This window comes from Hemibagrus wyckioides, linkage group LG20, assembly GCF_019097595.1.
Source record: "Hemibagrus wyckioides isolate EC202008001 linkage group LG20, SWU_Hwy_1.0, whole genome shotgun sequence".
Taxonomy (NCBI): Eukaryota; Metazoa; Chordata; class Actinopteri; order Siluriformes; family Bagridae; genus Hemibagrus; species Hemibagrus wyckioides.
The window spans coordinates 13,895,962-13,919,102 of NC_080729.1; the positions used below are offsets into that span (position 1 = coordinate 13,895,962).

The 23,141-nt window shown below is 37.9% G+C and overlaps 2 protein-coding genes across 3 annotated transcripts; both read right to left on the minus strand.

The window, feature by feature from the left end:
- Positions 1–2,009: 2,009 nt before the first annotated feature.
- Positions 2,010–5,774, minus strand: pnhd (pinhead). The gene is made up of 7 exons (XM_058418918.1): positions 5,484–5,774; positions 5,076–5,171; positions 4,702–4,832; positions 4,066–4,342; positions 3,579–3,760; positions 2,751–2,809; positions 2,010–2,255 (listed from the first exon to the last, which is right to left on the minus strand). The coding sequence occupies exons 1-7, from the start codon at positions 5,536–5,538 to the stop codon at positions 2,105–2,107; spliced, it is 951 nt and encodes a 316-aa protein (XP_058274901.1). The 5' UTR covers positions 5,539–5,774; the 3' UTR covers positions 2,010–2,104.
- A 13,901-nt stretch (positions 5,775–19,675) lies between these two features.
- Positions 19,676–22,013, minus strand: ccl25a (chemokine (C-C motif) ligand 25a). Of its 2 annotated transcripts, XM_058417937.1 has the most exons (6): positions 21,885–22,013; positions 21,322–21,404; positions 21,097–21,150; positions 20,578–20,695; positions 20,322–20,414; positions 19,676–20,181 (listed from the first exon to the last, which is right to left on the minus strand). In XM_058417937.1, exons 2-6 carry the CDS (start codon positions 21,383–21,385, stop codon positions 20,160–20,162), a joined length of 351 nt encoding a protein of 116 aa, XP_058273920.1. In that variant the 5' UTR covers positions 21,386–21,404; positions 21,885–22,013; the 3' UTR covers positions 19,676–20,159. The 2 variants fall into 2 exon arrangements, with proteins under 2 accessions (XP_058273920.1, XP_058273922.1); XM_058417939.1 differs by lacking the exon at positions 21,097–21,150.
- Positions 22,014–23,141: the final 1,128 nt, after the last annotated feature.

A 23,141-nucleotide genomic window follows, 5' to 3' on the forward strand; every position in this document is an offset into this window, starting at 1 on the left:
AGAAGAACTGAAGCTTGAATCTCGTGGAAGCATTATGCTAATCAGCCCATTAATTACCATTAGCATAAATAGTCGCAAATCCCTTGGTTTGAAAAGACCACAGTCATCGGTTGTTAATGAAAACATATCCTGTGGGATAACTCATTTTACTTTGTCACCTAATTTAAAATGCAGGACATTCATTGCTTTGCACCTTGAGGGAGAGCCTTTATTTCTTAATGCTAAAGAAACACCTTGGGGTTTTTTTTTTCTGCTGCAGGTTTATTAACCTGTATTCATACGGACAGACGTCTTTAGACAGTATTTCCGATCAGATTAAAGTTGTTATTTTAATGTATTGTTTTATTAAAAAGTGACATTCTGGGTGTTAAAAATGGTTTCAGTGTTTAGGTTTTAATTGCAGCTCAAAAAGTGATTCACGGAAATGAAGCGCAGCAAAAGAAAAAGTCCGTCGTGTGTTTACTTGGGCATCAAAGCCAAAAACAAAACAGAAATAAAATAAAAGTGTGTAAATATAATCGATCCTTTAGATGTGCGGTGTTTTCTCACCAGACTTTGGTAAATCACACACACTTGTGACAAAGGGGGTGATTTCTTTATTTGCACGCGCACGTGTAAGCACAAGCCAGTGAATAACAACTTGAAAGGCAAATCTCATCCCTCCATTATTTAAAAAGAAGGAGAAGAAGATAAATGTGGTGCTTTTTTTTTTCTTCTTCTTCTCATTTTCTTGCATGAAAGTCCTTTTCCCTTTTCCCTTCCCCACAGATCGGAATTAATGGATATGATCACATAATATAATTTATAATCGCGTTATTATAATCGATCACATGACCACCTTTATTTCAAGAGCGCCAGCTCTGTAAAACTGCTGATGTTATGAGGTAGGAAGACTTCGGTATTTAACCCAATCTCATCCTGATCAAACACAAATTATTATTGAGATAATGTAAAAAAAATCCACGTGCTATAATTAAAAAAGTTTTTTAAAACAAAAAAAAACCCAAATAAGTAGTAACATGACCTAAGATTATTCATTCATTCATTTATTTTATTTTATTTTATTTTATTTTATTTTATTTTATTTTATTTTATTTTATTTTAAGTCTTGCTTTTGGATTTTTTTTTACACATTTAATTAAATTGGATTCCTTTAAAAGCAACAAAAGTTGCATGAAAATATTTATTTGTTATTTTTTGGTTTTAAAGTATAAAATAGTTGCATTTAGTTTATCAACTGATAGAACTTGACTGATATTAACTTAGATATAATTATGGTCAACAATGGAAGTCATAGTTTTACAAATGTCTCTGACATTAAACAAAAAGGTAAAAGTTAAATAAAAAAAGTTAAAAGTTGTTTGTTTATTTATGTATTTATTTTTTATTTATTTTGTTTATTTTGTTTTATTTACTTGCTTGTTTGTTTATTGATGTTCTTGTTAATTTGCACAGATGTAGAAAATTATTTACACAAATGTTTACAATTTATTTCATCAACTGCTGCAACCTTTAGCTCTATAGACTGAATTGTGGCCAAATATAAAATGTTGCCTATATTTTCACAAATGTTTGTAAAATGATTCCTTAAAAGCATAATGTCTACAGAGTAAAAGTGATGCACTCAGTTTATAAAAATAAAAATAAAAATTAATAAAAAACCTTTAACAAATTGTAAATGCAAAGAAACATAGTTCTACTTTTCCCCCAAACAATGTAATATAACATGATTTTTTTGTTTTCTTTTTTTTTTTTTTTATTGGTCCATATTGGACAATAACAAGCTAGACTGTACATGACTTTAATTAATGGCATCAAATTTATTTACAAAATTTACATATTTTACATATATTACAGGGACAGCTGAAGGAGGTCAACTGTAGTTTTGCAAAAGCTGTTCTCGACATACATCTCTTTCAGAAAACACAGATTTCAAAACCCATGTCAGAATACCAGAATGCTATTTTAACATAATAGTTATACGTTACAGATCCTGACCTATAATGTGCTTCTGCATTCACACAGTCAACTCCAGACATTATTGTAAATGAAAGTCCTCTTGGTTGGTGCAGTGTGTGCACACTTTCAGTAGAGGTCACTGTGCTTAAGACTGGCAGAGGCACGAGGTGATGGCCAGCACCGTTCGGATTTGTCCATGCTGATTGAGAAATGTGTGGCTCTCATAGTCTTGTGGAACACACGCACTGCCCTGTCCCTCTGCCCACAGCAGACACTCCGCAGAATCCGACGCATTCCTGAACAAAAATATTCGAGAGTCAGGAATTACACACCCAATTATACATCCTCATTGATACATATAATATATACATATATGTATATATATATATATATATATATATATATATATATAAACCTAATTTATAAATGGTTGATTTTATCTGTTTAAAATGGTTAATAGTTTTATCTCTGCTAGCTGCAGTTCTCAATAGAGTTCAGATTAATCTGCCATACATGATCAGTACATATCTTTGTACGGTAAATGTGGTTAAAAAGTATATAAATCTATATGCAGACAGCTATTGCTAACTTTCAATCACTTTCAATACAAAGAGCTTTAATATTCAGTCTTATCTGTCAGTTATTATTCAATTGGAATCACTGTTAATTATGATATGTGTTTTTGTCTCCTTTCTCTTTAGTGTTTTCAAGAGCAAACAAAGTGGATCAAGCCTTCACTGAGCTGAAGGTTTGTTATTTAGCTGTGTTGTATCAGCTGTTTTAAAGCATACCTGAGAAGACAGCGGTTTCCTGAGGTGCAGCTTCCCAAACATCTCCCCACATCTATTTCCTGCAAGACAATTAGCAAGACAAGAGAGAGAGGCAATCAGCTCACCGCAAGCCGCTAACATTCACCGGCGCACTCTAAAACCAAAGGCGGGGGAATGGGTTCTGTTCTCTTAACATGATAAACACTTTGATTTGGCACCTGCTGGGGCCATTTGTGATCCTCTGGCTTCACACCTCCGAAGAGCTGCGACAGATGGCCAAAGGTTTGCTCAAACATCTCAACAAAAGAGGGTTTGGTCTTGTAAAATCCAAGGTATGCTTTCAAATGTCGTGAAATGATATAACTGACTCTGAATAACTTATTATTATAAGGCATTTTGTAGTAGTATGACAGTATGGTTGCCAGGGAACACAATGACAACATTACATCATACCTTGGTTTAACAATTTGTATGATAGTTTAACTTCTGTGCCATTGTGTCTCCACACATATATTGAACTAGAGATGTATTACAAGTAAATAAATGTAAAAAGGATTAGTCGGGCTCAAAGCACAGATAATTTGGGTGTCAGCAGTAAGATGTGGATTGCAGTCGGGGGAAATGGAGCATTGGTTTAACCTTTGTGTCTGGCAAATGGGGCTCACTTATTAGTCTCGGCTAACACCAAATGGAAACGACTAATTTCCTCTTCAAGTGAAAGCCGTTATCCACAGCTTAAACTTTCTTAAGCTGTATGTGCTCTAAATATAAACTTAAATAAATAAAATGTCTACAGCCACAGCTGTGCTTTCTGTTTATTTTCAGGAATTTCCATCTTTTAAAACCCACCTTTAGTTTTTCTTCCTTGAGCCCGTCTTCATTGTAGGTGATCTCATAATGATATTCCACATAAGGGATTCTGTAGCAGCCTTCTTTCGTATCGCAGCCGGCCACCGTCTGAATCAGCTCCACTTTATTCGGCGTGTCCACAAGAGCAGAATCGAACTTAGTAGGAACACAAGAAAAGCCCTCTGTGGAAAAAAAAAGTGTGCATGATGAAGCCAACATATGCTGATGGTATAAGGTAATCATGTAAGATGGTTAGATGATATGGCAGTGGTTTGTTGTATAAAAATGTTTGTATCTGATCTGAAGTAATATTTAAATGTGTATGCTTAATAAGGGTAATAAGGGCATCAGTGATGGAAGGGAAAATAGTGGAAATGACCTACCTAGGGTTACATCTTTACATTAAAAAAATATGGACAAGACCTTACTTTTTAGTCTAAAGTAAAAGGTATAAACTTTCTTTTGTTTAGTTTTGAACCTTTCTTACCGGGTTCACCTTTGGATCCCACACACTTGCCCACGTCGATGACAGTCTCATAAGGCGTTTCAAAGAAGTAGGTTCTGAGCGAGGGGGCTCGGATACAGTGAGTCACTTTGGCCTCACAGTGGCAGTCCTCGATGATTTCCACCTCACGCAGGCCGTCCATGAGCATCACTTTGTCCACACGCAGTCCAGTGGGTTCACAGGTCATGCTCATGCCACACGATGGATGGTTTCCTCCAAATCCTGTGAGCTCGTGAGAGGCCGCTCCTGGAGATCGCATCTACAGACAAAGGGGACTGTGTTACTTACTATAATACATATTACACAGGTTTAAATCAAAATAAATCTAAAAATGTGTAGAAAATGAACACGATTAATGTCATTTTAAAAATGTATTAGAAAAAAAATATCACAATATCAAGAAATGTGATATAAATATCACAATATCAATATTATTGTATTACTATCATATCGCCCAGTCAGCCCGGGAGATGAGAGCTCCTTCTGTACAATTTTAAATTAAAATTAAATTGAGAATATATTTTTTATTTGTGTGTTTAAGTGTTAAGGTTACATGTTACTGAAGAAGCAAAATCATTTGGTCAGTCTTCCTCTTTACCATTTGTAGGCTTTTAATACCTTTTTGTCTCTCAAGAAGTCCAGCATGGAGGAGTAGCCTTGCATCCCTGCCTCAAAGGATGAAGGCCGTGCTTGGCCGCAGTTAGTCCGGCACATGCCCACGTCCACGTTCACTGGACTGCCTAAGATATCTGATTGACAGCAAACGGACAAATAAGTACAATGATATTATTCTTAAACTGCTACCATTTAATTGAAACATTACAGAATATTATACATTAAGACTAGTGGTTCCCAGTTCTGCAGTTAAACTTTATTTGAACTTTATAAGTTAGTATTAGATCTGGGCACGTGGCCAGGATGGACATTTTATGTGTCACAGCTGTTAGTTCTGTTAAGGGCTGATAGGGGGAGCTATGGCACCGGTTCCTCACCTTGTCCTATGTAGATGAAGTGACTCTGGCGTCTGCAACAAGCTCTCTCTGCAAACAGATTTCTTGGCTCTATGTGCATGTTCAGCACAGCGGTCACTGTGAAAGACGAGCAAAAACACACAGAGTTTGAATGACTAGTGTTGATGAAAATGCTTTCTGAAAGATCTGTGCAGAACTTTATTGAATTCACAAGTTTGCAGGCGCTTAATTACGAGGTCTATGCCTTGAAACAACCTTATTATAATTTACTGTATTGCCATCTAAGCCAGTTAAACCTTGCTCTTAATAATGAATGCTTGTTTTTATAGCAAAACACTTTTTAAAAATACTCTGCCAAGTTCACAACAGACGATGACGAGGTATCATGATATCAGTGCCAAAAAAGAGGAGAGTAGGGACAGTACTTACAGCTCTGATGACACAAAGAGAGAAGCAGGAACACGTCCAACAGCACTATATCCATAGCAGTACTCCTCAGCGATATACACACACACACACACACACAATCTAAACACGTACTCAGTCTTGCCTGACTGGCCCTCCTGGTTCTAACTCGTTGGGATATTTATACGTGGCCACAAATGTCACTGGCTAAATGAAAGGGGTGAGGAATAATCAAATTTCCATCACTCTAATGCCTGTTCCTAGGCGGGGGCCACATCAAAGGAAAGTACCTGTAGAGGTTTTCACCTCTTAAGGCAAAGCCCCCTTGTTTTTGCCGTGAGATCTCAGCGGGTCGCTGCGTCGACCAGGTCCGCTCTTTCTCTAATGAACTGCTTAAGGGGCTTTGAGGCTCTAAGCACCTCTCATTGAAAGGCATTATTCACCTTTTATCTCGGGAGGAAGGTGTTTAGCACCTCCACTTAAATCAAAACGAGGCTCGCGACGAGGAAAACTGGCTGAGCGTGGCAGCAAAGCACCCCCTGCTGAGGACAGCAGCACCTTCACGTTTATTCAGGATGAGCCAAATGGCACGAGAGAGTGAGAAAAAGAAGAGAGGTCAAAGCAACATATATACATCCGCTTTCTTTTTCTCTGAAGAAACATTGTGGATCTAAATGCACACATTATGGGATTTTGTGGTTTGATATATATTCGTTTCAGGCTGTTAAACAACCCTTAAATGAGGCTTAAAAGCCTGAGCAAGAAGACCAGAAGCATAAAGAAATTAATGTCTTAACTAGTAGAGTCGAAGTGTTCAGTGTCATGCCTGCTTTACTACTTAATGTTGGAGATCTTTAAAAATTAGCCCAATGAGAATATTTATTTTGCTTAAATAATGTGGCAGTGGTATGTAATATGCATTTGACTCACCTATTAATTATAGCAGTTTTTGCCTACACTGTCTGTATGAGAAAATAGTCTTTACAGCTTGATTACTCTCTAACTTTATCAATGATATTTACATTTAAGGACTATTTTTATATCTTATATCCGAGCTCAGTCTTGCTTTCTTTTTCCTTCGTAAGCGTATTCAGCCAGAACTGAATTAAATCTTTGATCTGTAGTCTGACCAATTTCCACCTCACTCATAATCAGTGCTCTTCAGTTACACCTTCGACCCATCCCACACATTAATCACACTGACACCAGCTCGGTTTCTGCGTCTGATCCAGTTAAAAGGAGGCCTAAATGACACCTAATCACTCATCCGCCAGCATCACGCCTTCAATTACTGCAGCTAATTGTTTCGTTCCATAAATCATGATAGGATTATTAGAAACATAATCTCTCAGAGGTAAATATCATGCAGCATTAATTACATTTGCGTTAAATAGATGAACCGAAAGTAGCGTCAAAGCTTGAACGTTTTCCTTCCTATCAGGAAATGCTATTTGTAGGGCAGTCTTTTTCTCAAATCCACAACTTTTCCATGATAATAGGACAAAGGGCAGTGTTACAGGATGCCTACGCATTTGAACTGTGGGATCTGTGGGAAGTGGAAACAAGATGAGGAAGGAAGCTTTCTGAATCGTCTGATCTCAAATCAGCGCCATTGTGCATTACAAGGAATAATTACAGACTTTCTTTTTTCTTTTCTTTTTTTAATTTATTATCTAAAACACTTTCAAAACATCATCACAATTACTAGGTATTGTATTTTATGAATAATATAACATTATCGCAATATTACAATATTAAATCAATTTTAAAAGAGTTTTCTATGAATAGGTTTTTATTATGAAAAGTCTTTCTAATCAAGTCCTGTGTGGAACCTCAATAAAAAGGAAAACCATTTAAAATTCTACTTAATAGATGCTAGGTTTATGCAAATAAATGTTTTTCGGGTTCTATAGGTTGCATAGTTTAAGTCTCTTCTTAAACTGAATCTCTCTCTCTAATGGAGAAACACTTAAAAGAAGAAGATTTGCCCCAGAGGAACAAGCCACTTAATGCCATCCCATGTTTCAGAGTAGGAATGTGTTTTTCCCAGTTCTGTGTTTTAGTCCATTGCAGAATTGTTCATTTTCTGATCAAGTATGTGTGCTTTGCATGTGTGTGTATGCTAATCTTCATTTCCCGTTTGAATGCAAAGGCCCAGTAGTAGGCACTGGGAATCTGTAATCCCATTACTGCCTTGATAATGATTGAATGTCCTACATGTGTGAACTATACCTTTGTATGTAGGTCAAATAGAAAGTCTGTCTGCTGGATTCAAGCGCATATGTTGTGTTGTGATGCAGAAGCTGTTCTTATGCGAAATCCTGTATATATCAGCAGAAGTGTGCTAGTAAGCTGAGGTGGTACTGATTGATAGATTTATCACTTGCACAAGGCTCATGGTTCCTTGCTTCCCATGGCATCAGCATAACATTAACCATTCTGATGCAGTGCATCTTGGGAAGTAGAACTATGTTAATGCAGTACATGTAACAAGGACATTGACAGTATAACCTAATTTAACCTATTTTAGACTGAAAACCCAAAGATATATTTAAAATGAAGACACGGCTGAGTTCAATACTTAACTGTCGATCAAAACATAAAGTATATTCCGCCACAGATATGTCTACTGCATTCATCATTTTCTCTCTGTCTTTCTTGTGCTCTGTGATTTCCATCCTGCTCTATCAAAGACGCTGTTTTCCTTTGATACTGGCTGCATGGAGAAACTGTCCCACCCCAGTGTTAGGCATTGTACCTGGCAACTGAATGAACTTCTCGAGTAGACCTTTACTCCAGGATCTCCAGCAGGGGGAGACGTTATCACAGGTTCTTTCTGCAGTGAGTGAGTCATCTATAAAAAATATTTTTTTGGTTACTGGTATGTCATATGACATGGTCATTTATACCAGATCTTACAATTATGCTATATTGTGAAAGCAAAGGGCTATTAACACACATTTTTGTAACATGAACCACTACTCAAGCACTATCAGGATAATATACTTTATTTCCAAAGGTTTCTAGAAACCTCAGCACGACACCATTAACTGGATCCACAATCTATTGCCACAAAGGTGAAAGCACACAGTTATCTAGAATATCTTTACATTCAGTGGATTCTCCACTGGAATTAAAGATGCACCTGATTGACAGTGCTGATGTGCATAAAACCTGGTGTTGAAAGGACTGAAATGATCCGAACCCTGATCCGAAACCCCTGAACATGTTTTGTAATGAACACAAACCATATATACCAAGTCAGGCTCTAAGAGACTAAGTTGTGATGGCTAGATGACTGGAAATATGCAGGATCATGGGAGCCTAAGGCTCATTAATGCATGTGGGGAGAGAACATTAACCTGTCTGGTCTGATCCCATAGAAGAACTACTGTAGTATAATGCTGGCTGATAGAATGGTGTCAGAACACAAAGTGCATTAAAGCTTGCTGTATATGAGACTGCGTAGCTGCAGGCTGGTCAGAGTGCCCATGCTGATCCCTATCCTTTGCTGAAAGCACCTACAATGGGCATGTGAGGATCAGAACTTTGCTATGGAGCAATGGAAGATGATGGTATGGTCTAATGAATCAGGCTTTTTTTTTTTTTTTACATCATGTTGATGCCTGGGTGCATGTGCATCGCTTACCTTGGGAAGAAATGGCACCAAGATATACTTATGGGATGCAGGCAAGCCAGCAGATGCAGTGTGATGCTCTAGGCAATGGTTTGTTTGGGAAACGTTTGGTCTTGGCATTCACGTGGATCTTACTTTCACACCTGAACATTGTTGCAGATCAAGTACACCCCTTCATTGCAACCATATTTCCTAATGACGATGGCATCCTTCAGCAGGATAATGCTCTCTGTAACACTGCAGGAATTCAGGAATTGTTTGAGGAACATGACAAAAGAGTGGTAGAGTTCCTCAGATCTCAGTCTGATCGAGCGTCTGTGGGATGTGCTGGACAAAGTCTGCTCCATTAAGGCCTCGTCTTACAACATATAGGACGTAAAGGATCTGCTGCAATCATCTTGGTGCCAGTTACGCACTTACTCTCTCACCCAGGTCATGTCCATTATCTGGCCGAAAGGCAACACATCCTAGCAGCCTTACCCAGCAGCCACAAGTACACCAGATCCAGCAAGGAAGCTCACAGATGAATGAGTTTTTAGGGAGGTGTTGGAGAATTAGAGAGACAAATAATAATAATATTGCACAGCTGGACTGCAGAAGCCCATTAACTAGAGTGTATTGAATCATTCAGCACCATATTCAGAGGAGCCAGCTGATGAAACAAAACCCCTTCACAGTGTTTTCAATCTTTGAATTATCCACATCATCACTTGCATTTCTACAGAATAATGAAAAATAAAAGTTCCACTGAGCTCTGAGCCAATCAATGTCTAAAGCACATGGTGCAATTTTGTTATTCATACTAGATAATATAGAAAAAGGCACAGTGTGATAATAATGTTTAATAATGTCACAATGATCATTCATCCAGATCCTTTATATTCTATATCACAAGTAATAACCCACTTCTTTCATTTACAAGAAGACAAGACTAATAATTTATTGACCCCCTTTTACTGAAGCTGTTAGTGAGTCTAGGTTTACTTTCCTCACTCTTGCAACCTTTCTTATTACATACACGGTAATACCTGAATAATTTATAGTACTTACTAAATAATATGCTGTAAGATGAATAGCAGTAATAATCCAGGGCACTAAGAGTTTATTAAGTCTTTTAATGAGACTTTTATACAGTAAAACGGTGCTGGGGATAACTGTAGGTGGCATTAGTAATAAATACATAGTATTAAATACTGTTGTGATGCACCATGATGATATGCATGTACAAGGCTATCAGGACATATCTGGGAAAATGAGAGCAAAAACAAGCAAATAGATGGGCATTATATATTTTTTAGTGTTATGTTTCTCTTTACAAAGGTATTTTTCAATTTGCAAATATCTGGAATTTACTTGGAATAACATACACTATATTGCCAAAGGTTTTAGGACACCCCTCCAATCTTTGGTTTGCAGTCTCTGCTCGAATTCATCCCAAAGGTCTTCTATCGGGTTGATGTGCAGGCCAGTCAAGTTCCTGCACGCCTGTCAAATTCACTCATCCATGTCTTTATGGACCTTGCTTTGTGCACTGGTGTTCAGTCATGTTGGAACCGGAAGGGGTCATCCCCAAAGTTCCCACAAAGTTGGGAACATGAAATTGTCCAAAATGTCTTGGTATGCTGAACCATTAAGAGTTCCTTTCACTGGAACTAAGGGGTCAAGCCCAACCCCTGAAAAACAACACCTGAATTCAATGATTTGGAGGGGTGTCCCAAAACTTTTGGCAATATAGTGTATGTGCATAGCTTACCAGCAGATGGCGACATAGTTAATATTAGAGGTATGAAGTGATAGATAGATAGATAGATAGATAGATAGATAGATAGATAGATAGATAGATAGATAGATAGATAGATAGATAGATAGATAGATAGATAGATACTTTATTCATCCCAGAGGGAAATTCACAGTTTCCAGCAGTATCCACAAACACAGGTAATAGATAAAATAGGAAGGAATAGGAAGGAACAAAAATACCCAAATTAGGATACAAAAATATAACAAAAAATATATCAAATAACAAAATATAAAATATAACAAAAAACATATAAAATAAAAAAATATATAATATTACAAAATATAGCAGAATATAACAATATAACAAAATATAGCAGAAAAATACTAAATACAGAGATTTAGGAATAAATATGGAGAATGAGATGAACAAGATAAGTAATGTGATTAAGGTTACAGACCTAGTCGATGTGCAAAAACTGTTTATGTGCAAAAACTGAGTGTTTATGAGTCAGTTTATTGAGAGTTCTGTATAAACCGGAGTATATTGTGTGGTGTGTGGTTTATTGTACAGTCCAATACAGAGAGAAGAGTAGTGTCAGCACTGACTTCTCCCACCCCATGTTGAATTAAAGAGTCGCATGGCATGGGGGAGGAACGACCTCCTCAGTCTCAGTCAGTGGAGCAGGGCAGTGACAGCAACCTGTCACTGAAGCTGCTTCTCTGTCTGGAGATGATGTTGTACAGTGGATGCAGTGGATTGTCCATGATGGACAGGAGCCTGCTCAGCACCCTCTTCTCTGCCACTGATATCAGGCTGTCCAGTTCTGAGCCTACAATCGAGCTCGCCTTCCTCACCAGCTTGTCCAGACGTGAGGCGTCCTTCTTCTTTTTGCTGCCTCCCCAGCACACTGCCGCATAGAAGAGGGCACTCGCCACAACAGTCTGATCAGTCTTTCATCCAGCTGTACTCCAAGGTACTTGTAGGTCTTGACAAATTCCACACAGTCCCTGTTGATAGTAACAGGCTCAGGTTGAGGCCTGGGCCTCCTAAAGTCCACCACCATCTCCCTGGTCTTTGTAGTGTTGAGGTGCAGATGGTTAATGTCACACCATGCAACGAAGTCCTGTATCAGCTGTCTGTACTCTTCCTCCTGTCCGAGTAAGTAAGTAAGTGATTCAAGATTCAAGAAGCTTTATTGTCAATTCAACCACATATAGCTGACGCAGTACATAGTGAAATGAAACAACGTTTCTCCAGGACCTGTGGTAGTTCATTTCCCTACAATTGTAGGAATATATGACACTTTTGACCATGTAGGGCCATTTGGATGATCTTTAGGAGGAAATATTTATTTTTTCCCTCCATAAAAACTGTCACTTTTATTTGGATTTTTTTTATTTATTTATTTATTTATTTATTTATTTATTTATTTATTTATAATTATGTCAGTTATAACATTTGTGGAAATGACAAAACTATATTTGAATATAGACATGTTTTTGAACTAGTTTGTTAAAGACGAATTTATTGCCTGTTATCAATAATATTCAGTGACAGTTTCATGGCATGCTTTGTGCGATAACCCAAGTATACAAATGCCAGAATTCATGGCACAATTCGTACATACATTTTTATTTTATTAATCATACATAATAAAATTTGCACATAATAAATAACCTTAAAACTATGAATTACCCGAGAGCCTAGCTTGATTTTGTAGTACACCCAGAAGCAATGCTTTACTCCCCCTGCCTCTAAAAACTTCTACTCTTCCTGCCATGATTATTTACAGCTTTCCCAGAAAACTGAGTGCTGAGTAAGGTACTGAGAGCTTGGCTTCTGTTGAATTTGTGTTGCATATCTGGCATAGCCCTGAGCCCACACTTTCAGTGACACTCAATGATCTCTCACTGTCCAGACAGGCTTTCAGTAAGGAGCTCTTATGAAAGCATGCATGTCTTATCAAACTTGTTAGGTTTTGTGAGAATGTAATTCTAATCATAATCCAGTAAATTCTGAGGAATGAACAAGGATTTGACAAGGCACATCGTGTGCCTTGATACCCGATCACTTTATTTGTATGCTTATATAATGGGAACCTGATGAAATAAACTGAGGCCCATAATTCATTTGAAACCGACACTGAATTCCTTCAAACAGTAGAACCAGTGTTGTGCAATACATGCAATATAACTACGTACTGCATGGGTACAATAACTTTTAATTCCTAGTTCTTTTTCTTGTACAAGGTAGATATACACAGATCAGGCATAACATTATAACCTAATGTTGTGTTGGTCCCTATTTTGATGCCAGAACAGCCCTGACCCGTCATGCACTGTGTATTCTGACACCTTTCTATCAGAACCAGCATTAACGTCTTCAGCAATTTGAGCAACAGTAGCTCGTCTGTTGGATCGGATCACACGGGCCAGTCTTCACTCCCCACGTGCATCAATGAGCCTTGGCCACCTATGACCCTGTCGCCGGTTCACCACTGTTCCTTCCTTGGACCACTTTTGATAGATACTGACCACTGCAGACAGGGAACACCCCACAAGAGCTGCAGTTTTGGAGATGCTCTGATCCAGTGGTCTAGCCATCACAATTTGGCCCTTGTCAAACTCGCTCAAATCCTTACACTTGTCCATTTTTCCTGCTTCTAACACATCAACTTTGAGGACAAAATGTTCACTTGCTGCCTAATATATCCCACCCACTAACAGGTGCCATGATGAGGAGATCATCAGTGTTATTCACTTCACCTGTCACTGCTCATAATGCAGGATTGGTATACACTGATTAGGCTGTTAAGAAGGGAATGAAATGGACATTTGCGAAAAGATTGCATGTAGAGGTTAGCGTGTGCAATAACACACTTTTCCGTTTGCTCAAATCAGCTCAAGCCTCAATTCACATAATACATAAAAATGTAAATGTAATACTACATACTACAATATTACTTAAATATAATACATAAATATCACCATAAACTCTAACCTACATTAATTGCAACAGGATTTATGAGAAAATATATTTACATTATAGGTAGGAGTCACTAATAATCAGCTATCCCTGTAATTTTGTTCCTATAGAAGCTTTTTTCATCCAGTAGTCAGCAAAAAATGGATGAGAAAATGAACGCACAATCTCTGACAGCGAAATCAAACTTTCCACTGGAAGTCAGTCTTTTGTTATGTGAAGATCATTTAGATGATGAATGAATATGTAGTGTAATGCTAGCTGTTATCATACCCATGGATAGATTTTCAACAGCCATATCAGAGGAAATAAATGCGAAAGGAACTGATTGGTTTAGCCTGACTGGCTACATATATAAATATAGCCATTTGGCAGATGCTTTGACCCAAAGTAAACACTCAAATGTGTAAATGTGATTAGGCTGACAGGAAAAGGCCGTGTCCTCAATTTGGCCCTCAGTGACTCAGTCAAATGTTAAAACATCATGCGTCCAGCCTAGCAAGTTGCAATTCAGCCACAGTAACTGTAATCTTCACAGTTGAATCCTCATGTTTGCCCTTAAGGTATGATGGTTAGCAAATAGTAGGAACAGGAAGGCATTAATCACTGAGGAAGCCAATTCTTAAAGTGTGCAAGTGCTGAGATACTATGTGAGCTAACATGCCTTGGCTCCGCTACGCTCCATCCGGGAAACGAAAAAGACATGGAACCTTGTCAAATTACCTACTGCCCAAAACTATGAGCGCCATGCTCAGGCGTGCACTTTCTTGCAAACTGCAACACAAGTCGACTGTGTATACATACACACTCAATTGAGCTTAAAAACGAGAACCACATTGCCAGTAAGCATGGGATTGGTTGTAAACAGTTTCTTGATCTTGAACTTTGAATCAAGTCCAAATGCAGTGACAGTATGTGATTTCCCATGTCCTCTAAAGCAAACAATACTGCTTGGCTTTTGTACTTCTTTACACGTGAAGACAAGCTTACAGATTAAAGAGATTAGGCTCAGGCACTATGTAAAACACATTATTGCACTTTGGTCTAGTAAATGATATGGACCCTAGACCAAAACATAATTCTAGTACAAAAACATCCCTGGGGATGTGTCCCTACCACTTTCTGATAAAGGCGTTAAGTATTTTGCATATGTTGTAGTGCTGAAAAGTTCTGAGGAAACTTTTATTTTAGTTCAATTCATGCTTTTTTTTGTTTTAGTGAGTGGCATCTGAAGCTTTATCATAAACCTCTGCATATGGACAACTGTAAATAAACGGCATTGTGTGATGTGTGTGATGATGTGACCGGTGATTCTGCACCCAAAATTGGTATCTCATTTTAAAGGTTTGGCAAGGACTCAAGAACTCCAAGACAACACATTGGCAATTGGGGTTCTCCCAGAGAAACTGGACAGTCCATTAGAACAGGGTGCATTGGACCAGGAATGTCTTTTAAATGGACATTTCATTTACATTTCTGTCATTTGGCAGACGCCGTTATACAGACTGACGCACAAAAGTGCTTTGAGGTCTCTATCAATGAATACATCAAAATTATATTTATATGATACGTGTGGGTTATACATTATATTATATTTATATAGTATGGAGTAGATTATACTGTATATACACTATATTGCCAAAAGTATTCTCTCACCCATCCAAATAATCAGAATCAGGTGTTCCAATCACTTCCATGGCCACAGGTGTATAAAATCAAGCACCTAGGCATGCAGACTGTTTTTTACAAGCATTTGTGAAAGAATGGGTCGCTCTCAGGAGCTCAGTGAATTCCAGCGTAGAACTGTGATAGGATGCCACCTGTGCAACAAATCCAGTCGTGAAATTTCCTCGCTCCTAAATATTCCACAGTCAACTGTCAGCTGTATTATAAGAACGTGGAAGTGTTTGGGAACGACAGCAACTCAGCCACGAAGTGGTAGGCCATGTAAACTGACGGAGCGGGGTCAGCGGATGCTGAGGTGCATAGTGCGAAGAGGTCGCCAACTTTCTGCAGAGTCAATCGCTACAGACCTCCAAACTTCATGTGGCCTTCAGATTAGCTCAAGAACAGTGCGCAGAGAGCTTCAAGGAATGGGTTTCCATGGCCGAGCAGCTGCATCCAAGCCATACATCACCAAGTGCAATGCAAAGCATCAGATGCAGTGGTGTAAAGCACGCCGCCACTGGACTCTAGAGCAGTGGAGACGCATTCTCTGGAGTGACAAATCGTGCTTCTCCATCTGGCAATCTGATGGACGAGTCTGGGTTTGGCGGTTGCCAGGAGAACGGTACTTGTCTGACTGCATTGTGCCAAGTGTAAAGTTTGGTGGAGGGGGGATTATGGCGTGGGGTTGTTTTTCAGGAGCTGGACTTGGCCCCTTAGTTCCAGTGAAAGGAACTCTGAATGCTTCAGCATACCAAGACATTTTGGACAATTCCATGCTCCCAACTTTGTGGGAACAGTTTGGAGCTGGCCCCTTCCTCTTCCAACATGACTGTGCACCAGTGCACAAAGCAAGGTCCATAAAGACATGGATGACAGAGTCTGGTGTGGATGAACTTGACTGGCCTGTACAGAGTCCTGACCTCAACCCAATATAGAACACCTTTGGGATGAATTAGAGCGGAGACTGAGAGCCAGGCCTTCTCGTCCAACATCAGTGTGTGACCTCACAAATGCGCTTCTGGAAGAATGGTCAAAAATTCCCATAAACACACTCCTAAACCTTGTGGACAGCCTTCCCAGAAGAGTTGAAGCTGTTATAGCTGCAAAGGGTGGACCGACGTCATATTGAACCCTATGGATTAGGAATGGGATGTCACTTAAGTTCATATGCGAGTCAAGGCAGGTGAGCGAATACTTTTGGCAATATAGTGTATGATCTACTAAATGAGTCTCATTCATTACTACTGAGTCCCATGCTGCACAGAATTCACAGAATTCAGCAAGACCTTGGCGTCCACTTACGCTGTTATCACTGACTGCTTCCTCCATCTAAGCTAATTTGCTGTCCCAAATATTGGCTTTCTTAGTATGGTGGCCATTGCCAAATGCTCTTTCAGTTAGAGTCTCAGATGCCTCAAGACATTGTGACATAGATGTTTAAGTGATTCTTTCCGTCCTTAGTATTTATTAGGGGCAAATCAGAACACTAATTACTTTTGCATCTACTGTCCTATGAACCCAAGATGACAACAAGGCTTTTTTTGTATTTCAAAACCAGCATTGATGCAGAGAAAAAGTTCTGAATCAAACAATATTTATTGTAAATGTCACTTTTTGGCTGTGATGGACAGTTTCAGCATGCATGATCATGAACAAAAGAAGGTATCCAGGTAATTGTCTTTGCCTCTGGCATTTATGTGTTAAAAGAACCTCATTTATACATGGCTGAGACCAAAGGTTTACATAAAACTAGACTAAAAATATTCAATTGATCTGTTTTTTACAACTCTACATATTTCATGATACCATGCATATCTTGTGCAAGTTAGGGCATCTACATTGTTCCCAGCATAAGTAAAATTGAAAATAACAGGTTTCATTTACAATATCACTCTTTAAACAGTGTGGAGGAATCCAGAAGTAATTTGCCCTCAATTACATGAGAAAATCCAAGCAACTCTGAAAAGCCAAGATATCTGAAAAAATCATGGACTACCACATGTCTGGTTCCTCCTTAGGCACACTTTCCAAACAACCAAGCGTAGCACAAGCATGTGTACAAACAATTGAATTCAAATATAAAAATCCTGGGACCAAACAGGCATAGCAACATTCAGGAACAAGGCACACATTAACTCCCAGCACTGAACAAATTAGCCTTGTGGAGGATGATTCTCTATCAAAAGTATACAAAAATTGAAGTGTCTGAAGGAAAAATGGTTAGGCTTTTAATCCAGAGAACATCACTTCATCTGTGAAGCATGGAGGTGGCAGCACCATGTCGTGCTAAAAAAATAAGGACTGGCACATTTCAGACAACAGGTGGCATCGTGAGGATGTTTGAGTGTCTAGAAATACTAAAGCAACACCTTAAGATATCAGCCAGAAAGTTGGTCACAACTGGGTCTCCCAGCAGGACAGTGAAACTTATCGATCAGTAAAGGGGTATAAAAGAATTTTATTAGATGGAAAAATATTGGATATTACCATGGAATACCATAAAGTCCATCATCAGCAAATCAGTGATCTGAGCACCACATCGACATCGCCAAGAACAAGATATCCCTTCAAAAGTTTTTAAAAGTACATGACAAAAAAAATACACATGGAGGCTGCCAAGAGACCTGCGGCAAAATGTAAGAAGCTGCAGGAAATTCTGACAAGTGCTGATTAATGCCTGCATGTGACAACAATCTCACATTTTCTTCACATGTCTAGGCTATGGGATGGGTGGCAACAAAGAAGCCCTTTCTCACAAAAAGCTCAACTAAATCACCCTAAATCATGTGCTGAGATAAAGATATGGTCTACTGAGACCAGTTCTAAAAAGTATGAAAAAAGCCCATCACCAGAAGAGCACCATACCCAGTGTAGCATGGTGGTGGTAGTATCGTGCTTTTCTTCAGCCAGAGCTGTGAAGGTGGAGGGAAGCATGAATGTCTACAAATACTGGTTGATTTTAGAGCACCTTTTGGTGTCTGCTTGTAAGCAGAAGTTGAAAAGAAATGTCACCTTATAGTAGAACAGAGACCTCAAAGCATACATCCCAATCAATAGCCGAAAAGCTTGAATGGCCTGGCTCGAGCCCACAAACACACACACACACACACAGTAGACACAAGTGTTTTTTGCATGAAAGAGTGGGAAAATATTTGCAGGTTGGAAAAGGTTCTAACATGATTTCTCTTGATTTATCCCAAAATGACTTGAGCCTAGGTGTACGCAAACTTTCGTTTTGAAAACTCCAATAGGCGATATGCATGATGAATAACCGACCTAGATTTAGACAGGCAGGACTGCGTGTTTGTTTATTCTTTCTTATAATTTGCTATTTGCTTAGGGAGTTCCATTTTTCTATTTTTCATTTTTATTTCCTGATCGATTAATTGTAACTTTATCAGCTTTGCCTAGATTGTGTATACAGCCAACCCCTGAACGTATAAATATCACTGACCATCATACTTGGATTGTTGCTTTTGTATTAGCAGTACATTTCTCCGATGTCGCAATAAACATTTTCTCTGAGATGGACTTTGATATATATTTATATTTCCTGCTGTTTAGGGCAAATAAGTCAGCGTGTTGAGTCACACCTACACATGCAGGTGAGATACACTTTCTTTTCCTCTCAAGCCTTTAGTAAATTTCAGACTCATGCACATAATCACATACGCTGGTACATTTAACTGTTTATTGCTTCATCACATAAATCATCACGTTTAAATCACATGAGATGATATAGCACGATACAACATATTAAATGCACGGATACATGGATAATTAGCCTCTTTCAGGAACTCTATCGAAAAAGGCCGATATGACGCTAACGTATCTAAGATGTATTTCTTTTAACCACACGTAAAAAGTGCAAGCAAAACGTATTCAGACACTGATAGTAATACGAATCAAATTATTAAAAAGAAGTGTGTCAGCGATAATTATACATTGACAGGATTATTGTTGTAATAAAATAAAGTTCTCAGTGGATAGATTGTCAAGAGTGAAAGTACCAAAAAGTAATAAAGGTGACACATAATACCTCGAAGGTAAACTAACAGTACAAAGTAATGACCTTTTCACTTTATTATCTTGAAGTAGCTAGTCCCTATAGATAATCCTTGAAAATGAAACAAATTGTAAAGTAATACATAGCTGATCATTTTATAAAGTAAAAGTAATTAACCTATATGAAATGAATAAAAGTAGAATGTTTATTTACACATCACACAGTGCACAATATACACATTCAACGGTTCCTTTAAAGTGAGACACACTCTATAACCTCATAAAGAAATGGCTAAATGTTTGGTTAGAGTCCAAAAGTGTTCCACCCATGTTTCGATTATAGTGTGCATTATAACCATTGTGAAAGCTAGCCATAAAAGCGTTTATAGCATTTATAGATGCTTTTTGTCATTCAGTAACTAGGTCGTATATCCTTCTTGCTCGTACATGCATGGCCAGACCTGTGCACTGAGCCATAGGCAATGGGGGGTATAGGGTAGTGATAGCAGCAACATACAGGAAGTACTGAAAAGGCTGATGCATCCTGGCTGAAATGGATGCTGGGTAGCCAGCACACCGAAGCTTATCTAAGATAGTGGGTGGAACCATAATGCTTGGATCACAAACTGCACACAGAAGTCTTCTTAGAGCTCTTCAGTTCTCACTGCTAGTGTTTACGATGTCTATTGCTGTAGAGAATGAAAGAAAAAGTCACAATGACAATCTGCATATTCATATTCAATATTCATGTATCTTTTAATACCTGGGACAATTTCTTGTCCCATATCAAGCCTAATTCCCATGAGGAGACACGAAACCATTTTATTACCGTGTTTTTTTGTGCTCAGTCTGTATAAGGAGATCCTGCACCCATTTATCCCCTGGTCTGGCGCAGAACTGTCGGCCTGACTTCAGTTTGAATCTGAGGAGCAAATAAAGACCATTGGCATCGTTAACGCTCTATTTTCAGTCCTTTTTTTTGTATTGTTTTCGTGAAATCTTATTGCTGTAATAATCCCGAATCCCAAATTGTGTTTGCTCATGTTTGATGTTACTGTATATGACATTATTTCCCTTTAACTCACACTATCGCAGGAAGATTGCATCCTCCATCCTGCTCTTGTCTTCTGTAACTAATCACTCTTTTCTTGACGGATGGTTTAATCTCCTTTGTAAAGCTAAGGCAGCAGTCCTCATACAAGCCTACAGCAACACACACACACACACACACACACAACACTTTAGGTAAGATTATGTGAGTAGGATTACTAGTATGGTGATAACAGCACAGTGGTCCTGTTGATTATGTTAAGGCGTTGACGTCAAAATAGATCAACTTTCAGATTTTTCTTTTCAGATAAAAACACTCATTGTGCATTTAGTAGAACTGTACAAATATTGTTCACACGTTGAAACGAATGCAATCAGAAACAAATAATACACTCCCATTCGCTCAACAGATCACAACTGAACATCAGGTACGCAATCATCCCTCTTTCTTTTGGGGAAAAGATTGAAACGAAGTGTGATGAACGTAATTGTGATCACGGCTTGTAGCAGGTGCTGCTTGTCACAGAGTCGGAATGTTTGATTTACAAACATACTTGAGTAGCTATGAAATCGAACATCTGTCCTCAGAGTACTTCCCGTAACGCCAGCTGTGTTGATAAAATGAACAAGAGCTCTAGTAAACTCAGGAAGAAATTTGTAAACTCATATGAAATAAACATAAACCAGTTGCATAAGAGCTATTTTACAATGCATATAAAAGTCATGTGAAGAAGAGTTGAGCCTAATATCATTTCCATAACAGGACACAGGGCGATTACCTTGCGCCAGGCTGAGGTAGAGGACCCCGAGAAAGACGAAGAAAAACAGCAGGTTGAATCGCATGGCTCAAGGTGATGTCTCTCTGCCAGAACACATGGACAAATCACAGTTAAATATGCTTCCTGAAAGGGCCAATAAAGCATAACCGATCCCACATGCAACAAGTCCCATGTGCATTAACATTTATAAATCAGTATCCTTGCATCATACCGTAAATGTTTGAAAGGCACGTTTCGATAACATGCATTCATATGCACTGTATATAATAACATGACACATATACACAGCACATAGATATATTATGCTTTCCAAAGTTCAAAGTTCACTCTCAGTAACAAGTGTGACCCTATTTGCATTTCTTATCAGAAACTTTTACAAAATCTTTACCTTTATCATATTTGTATTCTTTTTAAAATTTCATTAAATAAAAACCATCGAGTAAGTTCACACTGATCTCGCATGCAATAAATCATCGGCAATCGACAATGAAATATTAGAAAATCTTACACGGCAGTTTAGATTAGATTTAGATTCTGCTGTAATTGCAATGCAATCTATTTACCTGGCTCAGTGGAGGGAATGAACAGAGATTACGGATAGTCTTCAGAAGTCTGCTCACCTCGGCAAATTATGCTCTTTTATAAAGAGGCCAGCGGTGACACCTGAGACAAGTGAACACACCCTCCGAGTCATAAACACGATACTTTCACTTTCCTCGTGCAAGCAAACGCTGTTTTTTTTTGTCTTGGGCTGGTCATTTAATCTGTTTTTGTGTTAGGTGCTAATTGTCTTCGATGTTACACTTGTTTAATATTTTACAGATAGCTACCATACGCATATTATGTAATATATAATATATGCAATATACGGTGTATAATATCAAAAATAATGCTATTTATAAAAAAATAGCTCTAATGTGATTGCTTCTATTTGTTTTGCAGTTTATAGATTTTTTTAATATAGATCATTTAATATATAAATATAAATAATTGAATATAGATTTATATTTTTAGAATTTAGATTTATATATTTATAAAATGTAATTTTTTATATTCTGTGTCTGATCATGTCTGTTAGATACTTATTCCACTGCCATTTTTGGCTCAGTGTAACTACCCTGGAAATACCATGTTATGTATCGCATTTATTTACCGGTTTAAGGATTCGTACATTGTTACTTTAAAGATTTTTTAAAGTTATTATTATTATTATCATTATTATTCATTCTGAGTTGTCTTCCAGCCAAGTACTATAAAGTGCTCAGTAGAAACAGCTCCCATTAAATTTTTTCATTTCACATCCAATCAAATTCCCCCTCTGCTGAGATCTTCTCATGATACTTGCTGTAGTTAATGTTACAGCTATATGTGTGTGTTTTAGATTATAGATAAGACACAGAGGTTTGAAATGAGCCGTCTGTCCTAGTTTCCCTCCCCAGAAAGCATGAGCATCTCATTTGAACAATCACGTTGAGGTAAGTTTCTCTTTTAATATTAATATTAAAATATTAATGTTAACCCGGCTATGTTGAATGAAGTCAACATGTTTTCTTTGCTAATTCCAGGTTAGACTAGCATCAATTTCAGCAAATTTAGAGAATGGAAAATATTGGTTATTTTCATGATATTTGAATTCTGATTCATTTATTGACAGACTAAAGCCTTATTCATAAGACAAAATGATGTTTTCAGGTAAAATGGTACAGTTGCATTAAGACAAAAATCATCTTTCTAACAATGTTATATAAGTGAAAGTTACTATTCACATGAAAATATGAACATGAACAGAATTTTCATTTTACTTTTTAGCTTTAAATACT